Here is a 16,936-nt window from a genome sequence, read left to right as displayed (position 1 = left end):
AATAATAATAGTAATAATAATAAAAAAAAACTTCATTTGGATCCCATCCTATCTCCCCATGGGGACTCAGGCCGGCTTCCAACATAGTAACAACATATGAAATCCAGCATATCTATCTTGTTCGCTGTGTCATAATAAAATAATAATAATAATAATAATAATAATAATAATAATAATAATAATAATACAGTAGAATCTCACTTATCCAAGCTAAACAGGCCGGCAGAAGCTTGGATAAGCAAATATCTTGGATAATAAGGAAGGATTAAGGAAAAGCCTATTAAACATCAAATTAGGTTATGATTTTACAAATTAAGCACCAAAACATCATTTGACAGAAAAGGCAGTTCAATACGCAGTAATGCTATGTAGGAATTACTGTTTTTATGAATTTAGCACCAAAATATCATGATGTATTGAAAACATTGACTACAAAAATGGCTTGGATAATCCAGAAACTTGGATAAGCGAGGCTTTGATAAGTGAGACTCTACTGTAATAATAATAATAATTATTATTATTATTATTATTATTATTATTATTATTATTATTATTATTTTATTTTTCTATGCTGCCTCCATCTCCCCAATGGGGACTCGGAGTGGCTCACATATCATGCAATTATATCTATATATATAAAAGGGTAATGGAATCACGGCACCGGACAAAACAACTAAACTAAACACCCCACAAACTTGAAAATTGACAACACAACCTCTCATCCACGCCTCTACGTTCATACAACAAAAAGAAAAGAAAAATTAAATCCTAGCCACAGCAATGCGTGGCCGGGCACAGCTAGTACACCATAAGAAACTCTGCTTGTCAAAATGCCCTTTCTTACCGTGCTATTATCGGCTGAGAATGATTTCCCTGACCTTGCAAAATGAAACAAAAGCGACTCTCGGGAAAGCACTATCCGTATAACAGCACCACACAGCACCATCTCTATAAAACTGAAATGTTTATTAAGACATAAAAAATTAAATACATCCTCTTTCCTAAAAGTATAAGGCACAAATAAGCTTCATCTGAGCCGGTGATGAAAATCAGTCTTTTTTTTTCTCTTCTTTTTAATTATCCTTCCACCGTAACAGATAACACTGGTCTTTGGTAGACGTCCAGAAGAGAAAGAGGCAATCACAGTGTTGTCTCAACCTTGCGAAAGGTCTGCCCCTGAGTATTTTATGTGGCCATATGCAGTAAAAAAGAGAATAGATTAAACCACAGGGCATATACTGGAGGTCAGGGCGGTTCTGGTATTTATAAGAGCCGTGGTTTAGATGCTGCCTCGACTTTACCATAATGTAAAGGGGTGTACAGTACTTACATCTCACTAACCTTTCTAGTGAGTTGCAAGAATGCATAACAATGTCTTGCACAGCTTATGCAACAGGACTCATTGCACAGCTGGCCCTGGTTGTGGAGTCATTCTACAGAGAGAGAATACGCATTGGTATTTAAGACGTTGCCAGTCATCTCGATTCATCTTTACATGCCTAGTATAAGGTAAAGGTTTCCCCTGACATTAAGTCCAGTCGTGTCCAATTCAGGGGGTTGGTGCTCATCTCAATTTTTAAGCCGAAGAGCCGGCGTTGTCCATAGACACCTCCAAGGTCATGTGGCCGGCATGACTGCATGGAGCGTCATTACCTTCCTGCCGGAGCGGTACCTTTTGATCTACTCACATTGGCATGTTTTCGAACTGCTAGGTTGGCAGAAGCTGGAGCAACAGCGGGTGCTCACTCCGCTCCTGGGATTTGAACCTGGGACCTTTTGATCTGCAAGTTCAGCAGCTCAGTGCTTTAACACACTGCGCCACCGGAGGCTCCTCCACATGCCTAGTATACAGTGACATTAATACGAGGGCTATCCAGAAAGTAGGTTACGTTTTGGATTTTAAAAAGGACAAAGTATAGGATAAATCATTTACCATATGCAGCTGAAAGACACATCCCAAAACTACAATCTCATGTAATCCTCATTGAAATTTAGCCACATTTCATATAGATAAATGAGTTTGAAAAGGTCTGCCCCAGTAAATTTGCCGCCTCTCTCCTCCGTTTCCAATAATGGGGGCGTGGCTGGCAGCGCAGCGTTTTGTCTATGCTGCAGGAAGGGAGAAGGGGGAAGAGCTGAGGACACAAGCGGGGAATCTACTGGAGCAGTACTTTTCAAACTCATTTATCTATATGAAACATGGCTAAATTTCAATGGGGATTACATGAGATTGTAGTTTTTGGAGGTGTCTTTCAGCTGCATATGGTAAATTATTTCTCCTATACTTTGTCCTTTTTAAAATCCAAAACGTAACCTACTTTCTGGATAGCCCTCATACCTAACAGGCAATGTATTTAATATATTAAAAGAGCAGCAAGAATGGATAAGTGGCAACGTAGAAGGTAAAGGTTTCCCCTGACGTTAAGTCCAGTCGTGACCGACTCTGGGGGTTGGTGCTCATCTCAATTTCTAAGCCGAAGAGCCGGCGTTGTCCGTAGACACCTCCAAGGTCATGTGGCCATTGGCATGACTGCATGGAGCGCAGTTAGCTTCCCACCGGAGCGGTACCTATTGATCTACTCACATTGGCATGTTTTCAAACTGCTAGGTTGGCAGGAGCTGGAGCTTAACAGCAGGTGCTCACTCCGCTCCTCGGACTTGAACCTGGGACCTTTCGGTCTGCAAGTTCAGCAGCTCAGTGCTTTAACACACTTCGCCACCGTGACATTAATACCTAACAGGCAATATTTTTAATATATTAAAAGAGCAGCAAGAATGGACAAGTGGCAACGTAGAAGAGTCAGTGACAAAACCGTGGGTTATGCCGGAACTGTTCACTCTGCTTTGTAGCAAGTCGAAGTTAGAGAGAGACCCAAGACAGCATCTTGGAAAGAAGGTTTCTTCTGTGATGTGCATCTTGATCCTTCTAAAGAAATATTGTTATCGAGCCGGATATGCCAGGGGATGAAGCTGTGCAGAAAGGCAGATGCTTTATTTCCCTGAGAAATCACCCCACAGTGCAGGAAGCATCAGGTCACTTTGCAAGCCCCACAGAGCCCACTGTAGGGTCCGGGGTGGTGGGCTGATGATACGTCACATAATTGCCAGAAGCAGCAGAAGTTGTCTGTCTTCAAGGCCCAGTTCAGCGTCCACAAGATGATGCAAAAGAGGATGATCAGTACCAAGAGCAGGAGAACATGTTTCTAGTCATCATACATATCACAGTGCCGGCAGCATCAGGTCACTCTGCAGGCCCCACAGAACCCACTGTGGGGTCTGGGGTGGTGGGGTGATGATATGTCACATAATTGCCAGAAGCAGCGGAGGTTGTCTGTCTTCATGGCACTGTTCAGCGTCCACAAGATGATGCAAAAGAAGATGATGATCAGCACCAAGAGCAGGAGAACGTGCTTCTAGTCATCATACATGTCACAGTGCCGGCAGCATCAGGTCACTCTGCAGGACCCACAGAACCCACTGTGGGGTGAGGGGTGGTGGGCTGATGATAAGTCACGTAATTGCCAGAAGCAGCAGAAGTTGTCTGTCTTCAAGGCCCAGTTCAGCGTCCACAAGATGATGCAAAAGAGGATGATGATCAGCACCAAGAGCAGGAGAACGTGCTTCTAGTCATCATACAGCATCGGGTCACTCTGCAGGACCCACAGAACCCACTGTTGGGGCCGGGGTGGTGGGGTGATGATACGTCACGTAACTGGGCCTGGTGTATGTCCTGGCGAAGCAGCGGAGGTTGCCCGTCTTCATGGCGCAGTGCAGCGGCCATAGGATGATGCAGAAGAGGATGATGATCAGCACCGAGAGCAGGAGCACACGCTTCCAGTCGTCACACATGTCACAACGCGTCAACCGGCCCATGAAGGTTTCCGGGGGCAACTGGGGCACCTCGGGTTTGCTGGGCGCGATGTCGATGCTGATGCAGGCGTCGGCGTTCTCGGGATCCGAAGACTGCCGGCAGCAGATCTTGGTGCCTTCCATCCAGATCATCTTCTCCCGCTGGTGCTCGGGCGGCAGGGTGGCCATGAGGTCCTTGCTGGTCTGGAGTCCCGGCGGCCCTTCGAGGGGGATCTCGGTGATCTGGCGGCAAAAGGGACACGGGAGTTCGTCCTCGAGGCAGCTGCGGGGACGGGCCGCGGCCAGGCGGGCCAAGCACTCCAAGCAGAAGGTGTGGTTGCAGCGGAGGACTTTGGGGGTCTTGAAGAGGTTGTCGTAGGTGTTGAAGCAGATGGAGCACTCGATGGGGGAGGTGGGTCTGTCCGTGGGGGAGCCCAGCCGGGTCTTCCCGTCCACGGGGGAGCGGACCAGAGACCAGATGGGGGAGCGGATGGAGGGAGAGGTTGACGACGAGACCGGGGAACACACTGAGGACGAGACGGAAGAAGAGACCGGGGAACAGACCGAGGGTCTGCTTTCGGAGGAGTGGGACGAAGCAGAGGGCGAGGTGATGACGATGGGGCTGAGCGGGATGGGGATCTCATGGGGTGCCGCCGGGACGGGGCTGGTGGGGCTGGGAGGAGGGGATTCCGGCACTTCCGTGCGCCATATCTGAGTGAAGCAGGACATGATGGAACCTGTGGAGAAACAAGAAGGAAACGTGAGGATATGAGTGGATCGGCATTGAGCAGCACTGTTAAAAAATTGATTTCTATATTTGCTTGAACTTTTTAAAGATCTCAAACCACTTCCTCCAATACAGTAACACAGTAGGGAGCCTCCGGTGGCCTAGAGGATAAAAGCCTCATGACTTGAAGGTTGGGTTGCTGACCTGAAAGCTGCCAGGTTCGAATCCCACCCGGGGAGAGCATGTATGAGCTCCCTCTATCAGCTCCAGCTCCATGTGGGGACATGAGAGAAGCCTCCCACAAGGATGGTAAAACATCAAAACATCCGGGCAATGTCCCCTGGGCAACGTCCTTGCAGACGGCCAATTCTCTCACTCCAGAAGCAACTCCGGTTGCTCCTGACACGAAAAAAAAGTCATGGTGTGGCACAGTTGTGGACTTTGGTAGAATTTCATAGGATCGAAAAAGGTACAAATTGTGACCCAGGAGTGTGAGTCCAACCCTAGGTAAAGGTTTCCCCTGACATTAAGTCCAGTCGTGTCCGACTCTGGGGGTTGGTGCTCATCTCCATTTCTAAGCCAAAGAACCGGCATTGTCTGTAGACATCTCCAAGGTCATGTGGCCATAGGCATAACTGCATGGAGCGCCATTACCTTCCCACCAGAGCAGTACCTATTACTTTACTCACACTCTGGGGATTGGTGCTCAACTCCATTTCTAAGCCAAAGAGCCGGTGTTGTCTGTAGACATCTCCAAGGTCATGTGGCCGGCATGACTGCATGGAGCGCCGTTACCTTTCGGCCGGAGCAGTACCTATTGATCTACTCACATTGGCATTTTCTCGAACTGTTAGGTTGGCAGAAGCTGGAACTAACACCAGGCGCTCACTCCGCTCCCTGGATTCGAACCTGCAACCTTTTGGTCCGCAAGTTCAGCAGCTCAGCGCTTTTACACCCTGTGCCACCGGAGTCCAACCCAACTGTGAGCAAAAGCTGTTTTGTGTCCCCTGTACCTTTCAACTACTAACCCTAATTCAAAAATGCAAACTAATATTCTTCAATCCTGCAACACAGTGGCTCATCGAGACCCTACAGTAAAATCAGAAATCTAATGATTTAAATCATTTTTTGGTTATTTTTGTTCATTTCTAGGACTGACGTAGGAGGCCCCAATGGCGCAGAAGGTTAAACTGCTGAGCTGCTGAACTTGCGGCAGTTCGAATCTGGGGAGTGGGGTGAGCTCACGCTGTTAGCTCCAGCTTCTGCCAAGCTAACAGTTCAAAAACATGCAAATGTGAGTAGATCAATAGGTACCATTCCAGTGGGAAGGTAACGGTGCTCATTGTAGTCATGCCTATGGCCACATGACGTTGGAGGTGTCTACGGACAAGGCTAGTTCTTTGGCTTAGAAATGGAGATGAGCACCATCCCCTCGAATGTGAGTAGATCAATAGGTACTGCTCTGGTAGGAAGGTAACGGCGCTCCACGCAGTCATGCCGCATGACCTTGGAGGTGTCTACGGACAAGACTGGTTCTTTGGCTTAGAAATGGAGATGAGCACCATCCCCCAGAGTGTGAGTAGATCAATAGGTACTGCTCCAGCGGGAAGGTAACGCTGTTCCATGCAGTCATGCCAGTGGCCACATTACCTTGGAGGTGTCTACGGACAAGGCTGGTTCTTTGGCTTAGAAATGGAGAAGAGCACCATCCCCTAGAGCAGGGGTCCCCAAACTTTTTAAGCAGAGGGCCGGTCCACAATCCTTAAGACTGTTGAGGGGCCGAATTATCATTTGAAAAAAAATACAAACAAATTCCTATGCATACTGCACATGTCTTATTGGTAGTGCAAAAACCACAACAACGAAATAACAATACAATATTTAAAAATGAAAACAATTTTAACCAACATAAACCTATTAAGATTTCAATGGAAAGTGTGTGCCTGCTACTGGCCAATGAGATAGTTAAGTTAATTAGGATTGTTGTTGTTGTTGTGTGCCTTCAAGTCATGTCAGATTTTGGCCGAGCCTAAGTCTAAAATTAATTATTTATTTACTGCATTTATTTACTACATTTATATCCCACCCTTCTCACCCCGAAGAGGACTCAGAGCAGCTGTATGTACATACAATATATTATATTATTAGCATAACACAATATTAGCATTATATATTACTATATTGAACTATACCACTATACTATTCTATAATATGTAATATATAACATATAATTAATATTATTATATGGTATTACTATTAGTATTATATTGTATAACATAAGATTATTATCAATATTATATGTATATACAATATATTATATTATTAAAACTGATATAAAAATATTATATTATAAAAGTGAGGGCGAGGGCCAGGTAAATGACATTGGAGGGCCGCATCCGGCCCCCGGGCCTTAGTTTGGGGACCCCTGCCCTAGAGTGTGAGTAGATCAATAGGTACTGCTCCGGCGGGAAAGTAACGGCGCTCCATGCAGTCATGCCAGTGGCCACATGACCTTGGAGGTGTCTATGGACAACGCCGGCTCTTTGGCTTAGAAATGGAGATGAGCACCAACCCCCAGAGTGTGAGTAGAGTAATAGGTACTGCTCCGGCGGTGAGGTAACGGCGCTCCATGCAGTCATACCAATGGCCACATGACCTTGGAGGTGTCTATGGACAACGCCGGCTCTTTGGCTTAGAAATGGAGATGAGCACCAACCCCCAGAGTGTGAGTAGAGTAATAGGTACTGCTCCGGCGGTGAGGTAACGGCGCTCCATGCAGTCATGCCAGTGGCCACATGACCTTGGAGGTGTCTATGGACAACGCCGACTCTTTGGCTTAGAAATGGAGATGGGCACCAACCCCCATAGTGTGAGTAGAGTAATAGGTACTGCTCCGGTGGGAAGGGAACGGTGCTCCATGCAGTCATGCCAGTGGCCACATGACCTTGGAGGTGTCTACGAACGACGCCGGCTCTTAGGCTTAGAAATGGAGATGAGCATCAACCCACAGATTTAATGTTGGGGGGAAATCTTTACCCTATAGCCCATGGCGAGTCCTGGGCAGCAAAACTGGTGCCTGTAGTATCCAATGCTAACTACTTTGGTACAGTATAGGATACAGTTTAATACAGAAAAATACGTCCACCATGACATCCAAAACAGTACCATCCGCCATGCACAAGAAGCAACACAGGAAAGCCACTCCCCGGCATGTAAGTAGTAGCATCATCTTGGAAAAAAGGAGCTTGATCCAGCAAAGCAAGCACATTCTTAAGTTTACCTTTGCCACCTGAAGCTGCCATGAATTCCACCACCACCTGTCACCGCTGAAGCAGGGCAAAGAAGAAACAAGCCAGAGTTGCTGGAAGAAAAACATGAAAAAACATACCCCGGCCGGTGCTGCTCCTCAGCTGAGAAGAGAGGAGTGTTGCTGTCTCCATGAAACCCACAAGGGATCTCCCGAGAGGGAATCTATTTGCCCTGCTCAGTGGTGGCAAAAGGTGGTGGCAGCCGGACCAGAGCCTAAGACAGACAGACAAGCCCAATTGACTGGGGAGAGTGGCAACAGACAGCCTATTTGGACAATAAATTGCAAGAGTGGTCTCCGACGGACGAATTTGGAGACCTGCGTCTAGACATGGGAGCTCATCTATTACCTTCCAACATTTCAGAGGAAAATCAGCACATGTAGAGTCGAGATGATCAAAGTTGCGATTGAGGAAGAATAGACATTGAATTTTGAAATTTGAATGAGACTTTCCTGCTTCTTGCAGAGGGTTGGACTGGATGGCCCATGAGGTCTCTTCCAACTCTACTATTCTATGATTCTATGCTTGAACCGATGGGGAAGGACAAGACTCTTCCACTGAGCTGCTGAACTTGCGGACCAAAAGGTCCCAGGTTCAAATCCCGTGAGCGGAATTAGCCCCAGCTCCTGCCAATCTAGCAGTTCGAAAATAAGCAAATGTGAGTAGATCAATAGGTACCGCTCCAGCTGGAAGGTAACAGCGCTCCATGCAGTCATGCCAATGACTACATGACTTTGGAAGTGTCTACGGACAACGCCGGCTCTTCGGCTTAGAAATGGAGATGAGCACCAACCCCCAGAGTGTGAGTAGACCAATAGGTACTGCTCCGGCGGGAAGGTAACAGCGCTCCATGCAGTCATGCCAGTGGCCACGTGACCTTGGAGGTGCGTACGGACAACGCCGGCTCTTCGGCTTAGAAATGGAGATGAGCACCAACCCCCAGAGTATGAGTAGAGCAATAAGTACTGCTACGGTGGGAAAGTAACAGCGCTCCATGCAGTCATGCCAGTGGCCACATGACTTTGGAGGTGCCTACGGACAACGCCGGCTCTTCGGCTTAGAAATGGAGATGAGCACCAATCCCCAGAGTGTGAGTAGAGCAATAGGTACTGCTCCGGCGGGAAGGTAACAGCGCTCCATGCAGTCATGCCAGTGGCCGCATGACGTTGGAGGTGCCTATGGACAACGCCGGCTCTTCGGCTTAGAAATGGAGATGGGCACCAACCCCCAGAGTGTGAGTAGAGCAATAGGTACTGCTCCGGCGGAAAGGTAACGGCTCTCCATGCAGTCATGCCAGTGGCCACATGACTTTGGAGGTGTCTACGGACAATGCAGGCTCTTTGGCTTAGAAATGGAGATGAGCACCAACCCCCAGAGTATGAGTAGAGCAATAGGTACTGCTCCGGCGGAAAGGTAACGGCTCTCCATTCAGTCATGCCAGTGGCCACATGACTTTGGAGGTGTCTACGGACAATGCAGGCTCTTTGGCTTAGAAATGGAGATGAGCACCAACCCCCAGGGTATGAGTAGAGCAATAGGTACTGCTCCGGCGGGAAAGTAACAGCGCTCCATTACTATATTGTACTGTATCAATATATTGTAATATTATTAGTAATATTACATGTAAAATATAATACAGTAGAGTCTCGCTTATCCAACATTCTGGATTATCCAACGCATTTTTGCAGTCAATGTTTTCAATACATTGTGATATTTTGGTGCTAAATTCGTAAATACAGTAATTACTCATAACATTACTGCATATTGAACTGCTTTTTCTGTCAAATTTGTTTTGGTGCTTAATTTGTAGAATCATAACCTAATTTGATGTTTAATAGGCGTTTCCTTAATCCCTCCTTATTATCCAACATATCCGCTTATCCAACCTTCTGCCGGCCGGTTTATGTTGGATAAGTGAGACTCTACTGTATATAATTAATATTACTATATTGTATTATTAGTATTATATCGTATTACAATATAATATTATGAATATTATATGTATATACAATATGTTATAATTATTATATATTATTGTAAATTATAATTATATGCAGCGACATGACTTTGGAGGTGTCTACGGACAATGCTGGCTCTTCGGCTTAGAAATGAGCACAAATCCCCAGAATTAACCTTTACGCCTAATGAAGTCAGTTTTGCAACGCCAACCAGCGATGCTTGGAGCCATAAGCAAGACATATGGATGTGCCTCTGCTTAAACTAGTCGAACCTGTTTCAGGAGCGAGGCAGAGCTGGACAATTCAAATGCAACCCAGGAGGACTGTGTCATCCTCACGAGATGCTGACAAAACGCATACTCCGGTGGGGATGTGACACACCTTCTGCTGCTCCATGTGACAATTCCTGGACAAAGAATCCACGAGTCAGGTGCCACGGCCTTAACGCTGAAACAGCAGCACGTATTACTCACCCAATACTGGACTGTAAAGATAATAATTAGACCCAAGCCCAGGCTGACTGGGATATTCAGGTTGCCTAAGGATCTGTATTCCTGGTGGTTGATGTAATCCGAAAGGAGCTTCCATATAATCAAAGGCAGCCTAACTTTGACTCTTTGTTTTCAAACCAACATTCCAAGAATTCTTCAACTCAATCCAAGGATTGTCCTACACTGCACAAATTTATAGTTTTTTGTGTGTGTCCGACGCGACTTGAGAAACTGCAAGTTGCTTCTGGTGTGAGAGAATTGGCTGTCTGCAAGAACGTTGCCCTAGGGATGTTTTCTATTTTACCATCCTTGTGGGAGGTTTGTCTCATGTCCCCGCATGGAGCTGGAGCTGAGAGAGCCAACCCAGGTTTTTACCAAAGTATGTTATTGTTTATTGGTACAGTAGAGTCTCACTTATCCAACATAAACGGGCCAGCAGAACGTTGGATAAGTGAATATGTTGGATAATAAGGAGAGATTAAGGAAAAGCCTATTAAACATTAAATTAGGTTATGATTTTACAAATGAAGCACCAAAACATCATGTTATACAACAAATTTGACAGAAAAAGTAGTTCAATACGCAGTAATGCTATGTAGTAATTACTGTATTTACGAATTTAGCACCAAAATAGCATGATGTATTGAAAACATTGACTACAAAAATGTGTTGGATAATCCAGAACGTTGGATAAGCGAGTGTTGGATAAGTGAGACTCTACTGTATATGTGATTTTATCTGGTTTTGGTTTGTTTTCTATTGTTTGAGTTTTATATTGTTTGTTACCTGGGCCCGGCCCCATATAAGCCGCCGTGAGTCCCCTCGGGGAGATGGGGTGGGGTATAAAAATAAAATTATTATTATTATTATGACACAGCAAACAAGATAGATAAATAATAATAAATTATTATTATTATTATTATTATTATTATTATTATTATTATTATTTTATTGTATGACAGCAAACAAGATAGACATGCTGGATTTTGTATTACAAAATCACAAGTCGAAGACTTCCCAAGCATCTAGGACTGTGTGATATTATTATTATTATTATTATTATTATTATTATTATTATTATTATTATTATTATTGTTATTGTTATATTGTATGACACAGCAAACAAGATAGACATGCTGGATTTCATATCACAAAATCACAAGTCGAACACTTCCCAAGTGTCTAGGACTGTGTGATATAATTTCGGATGATGCGTGCAGATCCCAGTAGGGTGGCCTTTTGCAGTTGATGTAATAATAATAATAATAATAATAATAATTTATTATTATTATTATTATTATTATTATTATTATTATTATTATTATTATTATTATTATTATTATTATTATTATAGAGCTCAACCTTCCTAATGCCACGATCCCTTAGTAAGTTTCTCATGTTGTGGTGACCCCTGCTGAACTGCTGACCTGAAGGTTGGCTTGCTGCCCTGAAGGTTGCCGGTTTGAATCTGTGAGACGGGGTGAGCTCCCGTCTGTCAGCTCTAGCGTGGGGGACATGAGAGAAGCCTCCCAGCAGGATGGTAACACATCGGGGCAATGTCCCCTGGGCAACGTCTCTGTAGATGGCCAATTCTCTCACACCAGAACGACTTGCAGTATGTTCTCAAGTCGGGTGAGCTCCCATCTGTTAGCTCTAGCTTGTGGGGACATGAGAGAAACCTCCTAGCAGGATGGTAACACATCCGGGCAATGTCCCCTGGGCAAGTCTCTCACACCAGAAGCGACTTGCAGTATGTCCTCAAGTCGGGTGAGCTCCCATCTGTTAGCTCTAGCTTGTGGGAACATGAAAGAAGCCTCCCAGGAGGAGGGTAACACCCCCTGGGCAACGTCTCTGTAAACAGCCAATTCTCCCACACCAGATGCAGTATGTTCTCAAGTCGGGTGAGCTCCCATCTGTCAGCTCTAGCTTGTGGGGACATGAGACAGGCCTCCCAGCAGGATGGTAACACATCCGGGCAATGTCTCTGTAGATGGCTAATTTTCTCACACCAGAAGTGACTTGCAGTATGTTTTCAAGTCGGGTGAGCTCCCATCTGTTAGCTCTAGCTTGTGGGGACATGAGGCCAGCCTCCCAGCAGGATGGTAACACATCTGGGCAACGTCTCTGTAGATGGTCAATTTTCTCACACCAGAAGCGACTTGCAGTATGTTCTCAAGTCGGGTGAGCTCCCATCTGTTAGCTCTAGCTTGTGGGAACATGAAAGAAGCCTCCCAGCAGGATGGTAACACCCCTGGGCAACGTCTCTGTAAACAGCCAATTCTCTCACACCAGATGCAGTATGTTCTCAAGTCGGGTGAGCTCCCATCTGTCAGCTCTAGCTTGTGGGGACATGAGACAGGCCTCCCAGCAGGATGGTAACACATCCGGGCAATGTCTCTGTAGATGGCTAATTTTCTCACACCAGAAGTGACTTGCAGTATGTTTTCAAGTCGGGTGAGCTCCCATCTGTTAGCTCTAGCTTGTGGGGACATGAGGCAAGCCTCCCAGCAGGATGGTAACACATCTGGGCAACGTCTCTGTAGACGGTCAATTTTCTCACACCAGAAGCGACTTGCAGTATGCTCTCAAGTCGGGTGAGCTCCCATCTGTTAGCTCTAGCTTGTGGGAACATGAAAGAAGCCTCCCAGCAGGATGGTAACACCCCTGGGCAACGTCTCTGTAAACAGCCAATTCTCTCACACCAGATGCAGTATGTTCTCAAGTCGGGTGAGCTCCCATCTGTCAGCTCTAGCTTGTGGGGACATGAGACAGGCCTCCCAGCAGGATGGTAACACATCCGGGCAATGTCTCTGTAGATGGCTAATTTTCTCACACCAGAAGTGACTTGCAGTATGTTTTCAATTCGGGTGAGCTCCCATCTGTTAGCTCTAGCTTGTGGGGACATGAGGCAAGCCTCCCAGCAGGATGGTAACACATCTGGGCAACGTCTCTGTAGACGGTCAATTTTCTCACACCAGAAGCGACTTGCAGTATGCTCTCAAGTCGGGTGAGCTCCCATCTGTTAGCTCTAGCTTGTGGGAACATGAAAGAAGCCTCCCAGAAGGATGGTAACACATCCGGGCAATTCTCTCACACCAGAAGCGACTTGCAGTATGTTCTCAAGTCGCTTCTGACATGATAAACCTGAAAATTGATTCCTTTCCACCCACTGAGTGGTTGCTCAGATATTTTCTTTACTTCTACTCCCAGCATTCCTCTCCATTGTTTCTGTTGACATTAGCTAATGCTATCCAGAGCGCCACCTGATTCCCGTACAAATTCTGGAAATATTTGCACCGCTTGTCACCTGCATTCATTTCTTTCTGCTTTGCAGGCAAGAGCCCGAGAGGCTTGCAGAGACCTCTTGGCACCACGTCAACATCCTCCTCCTCCTCCTCCTCCTTTCATCTCATGCCATTGCCATTCAATGATCAAGAGTCAGTGTGTCTCCAAGGAGGAAGAGTCACCGGAAAACAAAATCTGTGGCTCAAAGGCTGCCTCATCCCCTGGAAGCCATTCCAATTATGCTTTAGCCATCTCTCAGCAGTTCTCAGATTATCTCATGGTGGCGGGGTATAAATAAAGTTTATTATTATTATTATTATTATTATTATTATTATTATTATTATTATTATTATTATATATTATAACACAGCAAACAAGGTAGATATGCTGGATTTCATATCACAAAATCACAAGTCGAACACTTCCCAAGTGTCTAGGACTGTGTGATGTATTTTCAGATGATGCTGCAGATCCCAGTCAGGTGGCCTTTTGCAGCTGGCAGATCGTAATTTTGTCAATGTCTATCGTTTCCAAATGCCGGCTGAGATTTTTTGGTGTGCCCATCACCACCAGGACCACCTGCACTGGTGTCTGCCAGAGTCTTTGAAGTTCAATCTTGAGTCCTGATAGCGGCTGAGTTTTTCCTGTTGTTTTTCGTCAATGCGACTGTCACCTGGGATGGCGACATCAATGATCCAAACCTTTTTCTTTTCCCCAACTGTGATGTCTGGTGTGTTGTGTTCCAGAACTTTGTCAGTCTGGATTCGGAAGTCCCACAGTATCTTTGCGTGCTCATTTTCCAAGACTTTTGCAGGTTTGTGATCCCACCAGTTCTTTGCTGCTGGGAGGTGGTACTTGAGGCATAAGTTCCCATGAATCATTTGGGCCACATAGTTGTGCCTCTGTTTGTAGTCTGTCTGTGCGATTTTCTTACAGCAGCTGAGGAGATGATCCATGGTGTCGTTGGTTTCCTTGCACAGTCTGCATTTTGGGTCATCAGCTGATTTTCCGATCTTGGCCTGAATTGCCTTTGTTCTGATGTCTTGCTCCTGGGCTGCAAGGATCAGGCCTTCTGTCTCCTTCTTCAGGGTCCCAATTATTATTATTATTATTATTATTATTATTATTATTATTATTATTATTATTATCTACTTGGGAAAAAAAGAAATATTGGTACTGACATCCAAGATAGCTTGGATGCCTTGGTGAATAGGAAATTCTCCACATTTTTCTCCCTTTCCCTTTTTACGTTGTATCTTTCATATGGTGCAATGGGTTAAACGCTTGTGTCGGCAGGACTGCTGAACTGAAGGTTGCCGGTTTGAATCCGCAAGACCGGGTGAGCTCGCATCTGTCAGCTCTAGCTTGCAGGGACATGAGAGAAGCCTCCCAGCAGGATGGTAAAACATCCGGGAGTCTCCTGGGTAACATCTCTGTATACAGCCAATTCTCTCACACCAGAAACAACTTACAGTATGGTCCCAAGTTGGGTGAGCTCCCATCTGTCAGCTCTAGCTTGTGGGGGCATGAGACAAGCCTCCCAGCAGGATGGTAACACATCCAGGCAATATCTCTGTAGATGGCCAATTCTCTCACACCAGAAACGACTTACAGTATGTTCTCAAGTTGGGTGAGCTGCCGTCTGTCAGCTCTAGCTTGCGGGGACATGAGAGAAGCCTCCCAGCAGGATGGTTACACATCCGGACATCCCTTGGGCAACATCTCTGTAGACAGCCAATTCTCTCACAGCAGAAACGACTTACAGTATGGTCCCAAGTTGGGTGAGCTCCCGTTTGTCAGCTCTATCTTGCGGGGCATGAGAGAAGCCTCCCAGAAGGATGGTAACACATCCAAGCAATGTCTCTGTAGATGGCCAATTCTCTCACGCCAGAAGCGACTTACAGTATGTTCTCAAGTTGGGTGAGCTGCCGTCTGTCAGCTCTAGCTTGTGGGAAACATGAGAAAAGCCTCCCAGCAGGATGGTAACATATCTGAACATCCCTTGGGCAACATCTCTGTAGACAGCCAATTCTCTCACACCAGAAGTGACTTACAGTATGGTCCCAAGTTGGGTGAGCTCCTGTTTGTCAGCTCTAGCTTGCAGGGACATGAGAGAAGCCTCCCAGCAGAATGGTAACACATCTGGGCATCCCTTGGGCAACATCTCTGTAGACAGCCAATTCTCTCATATCAGAAGTGACTTGCAGTATGTTCTCAAGTCGCTTCTGACACAATAAAAAAAATCCTTTATGGAAGAAGCAGGACTTTTTCTACGGGTAAACAATACATCTTGCCACAGGAAATCCTCTTTTATTCTTTTATATGCGGTAATGTTATGTTGTAATTACTGTATTTACGAATTTAGCACCAAAATATCACGATATATTGAAAACATTGACTACAAAAATGCCTTGGATAATCCAGAACCTTGGATAATCGAGTCTGGGATAAGTGAGACTAATGTAGTTCAATACGCAGTAATGTTATGTTGTAATTACTGTATTTACGAATTTAGCACCAAAATATCACGATATATTGAAAACATTGACTACAATGGATAATCCAGAAGCTTGGATAAGCGAGTCTACTGTAGATAGACTTTGCTTGGAGACCCTGGTGATGCCTTATACTGGCAAGACTGCTAACCAAAAGGTCGGTGGCTCAAATCCGGGGAGCGGGGTGAGCTCCCCTCCGTCAGCTCCAGCTTCCCATGCGAGAACATGAGAGAAGCCTCCCACAAAGATGATAAAAACATAAAAAAAGATAGACTTCGCTTGGATTTCCCGGTGGTGCCTTGTGCCGGCAGGAGTGCTAACCAAAAGGTCGGTAGCTCAAATCCAGAGAGCGGGGTGAGCTCCCATCCGTCAGCTCCAGCTCCCCATGCGGGGACACGAGAGAAGCCTCCCACGGGATGGTAAAACTTCCGACATCCCCTGGGCAACGTCCTTGCAGACGGCCAATTCTCTCACACCAGAAGCAACTTGGGAATAAAAACAGGTGGATTACAAACATTCCCAGTTTCTCAAAGAAACATTGAATTCTAAGGAACAAAGAAGGAAAAATAACTTACCTGTCCAAAAATTGAGGAATCTCAGCAACCTGAAAACATGTTCCGGCTCCTTTTCTTATCCCCAAAGGATGTCCTCAGGCCCAGCTTCTACTTTCCTGTGCTTACAAAGTTGTTTTTTTACGGCATGAATAGTATTCCCAGAGTATTTCCTTCCAAGGACAGCCTTGACATCTCTAGCAGCCGGGCCATGACTCCAGGCTCTTTTATGCTTTCCGGCCGGACAGGTGAGATGCCTCGGCATTACCTGT

General features: G+C 45.7%; 2 protein-coding genes across 3 annotated transcripts in view; one reads left to right on the top strand and one right to left on the bottom strand.

Moving 5' to 3' along the window:
- Positions 1-13,937, top strand: part of LOC100564881 (tyrosine-protein phosphatase non-receptor type 11) — a 96,321-nt gene extending 82,384 nt beyond the window's left edge. Inside the window, exon 17 of the transcript XR_010001353.1 lies at positions 13,668-13,937. The gene's annotated coding sequence lies outside the window, so the exon portion shown is untranslated. The remainder of the gene's footprint in view (positions 1-13,667) is intronic.
- rnf223 (ring finger protein 223) lies at positions 952-16,931 on the bottom strand. 2 transcript variants are annotated; one of them, XM_016997981.2, is made up of 3 exons: positions 16,689-16,931; positions 7,965-8,098; positions 952-4,586 (listed from the first exon to the last, which is right to left on the bottom strand). In XM_016997981.2, the coding sequence occupies exons 2-3, from the start codon at positions 8,014-8,016 to the stop codon at positions 3,646-3,648; spliced, it is 993 nt and encodes a 330-aa protein (XP_016853470.2). In that variant the 5' UTR covers positions 8,017-8,098; positions 16,689-16,931; the 3' UTR covers positions 952-3,645. The 2 variants fall into 2 exon arrangements, with proteins under 2 accessions (XP_016853470.2, XP_008120318.2); XM_008122111.3 differs by lacking the exon at positions 7,965-8,098.
- Positions 16,932-16,936: the final 5 nt, after the last annotated feature.

Source organism: Anolis carolinensis, unplaced genomic scaffold, assembly GCF_035594765.1.
Source record: "Anolis carolinensis isolate JA03-04 unplaced genomic scaffold, rAnoCar3.1.pri scaffold_15, whole genome shotgun sequence".
Taxonomy (NCBI): Eukaryota; Metazoa; Chordata; class Lepidosauria; order Squamata; family Dactyloidae; genus Anolis; species Anolis carolinensis.
This window is presented reverse-complemented; position numbering and strand designations above follow the sequence as displayed.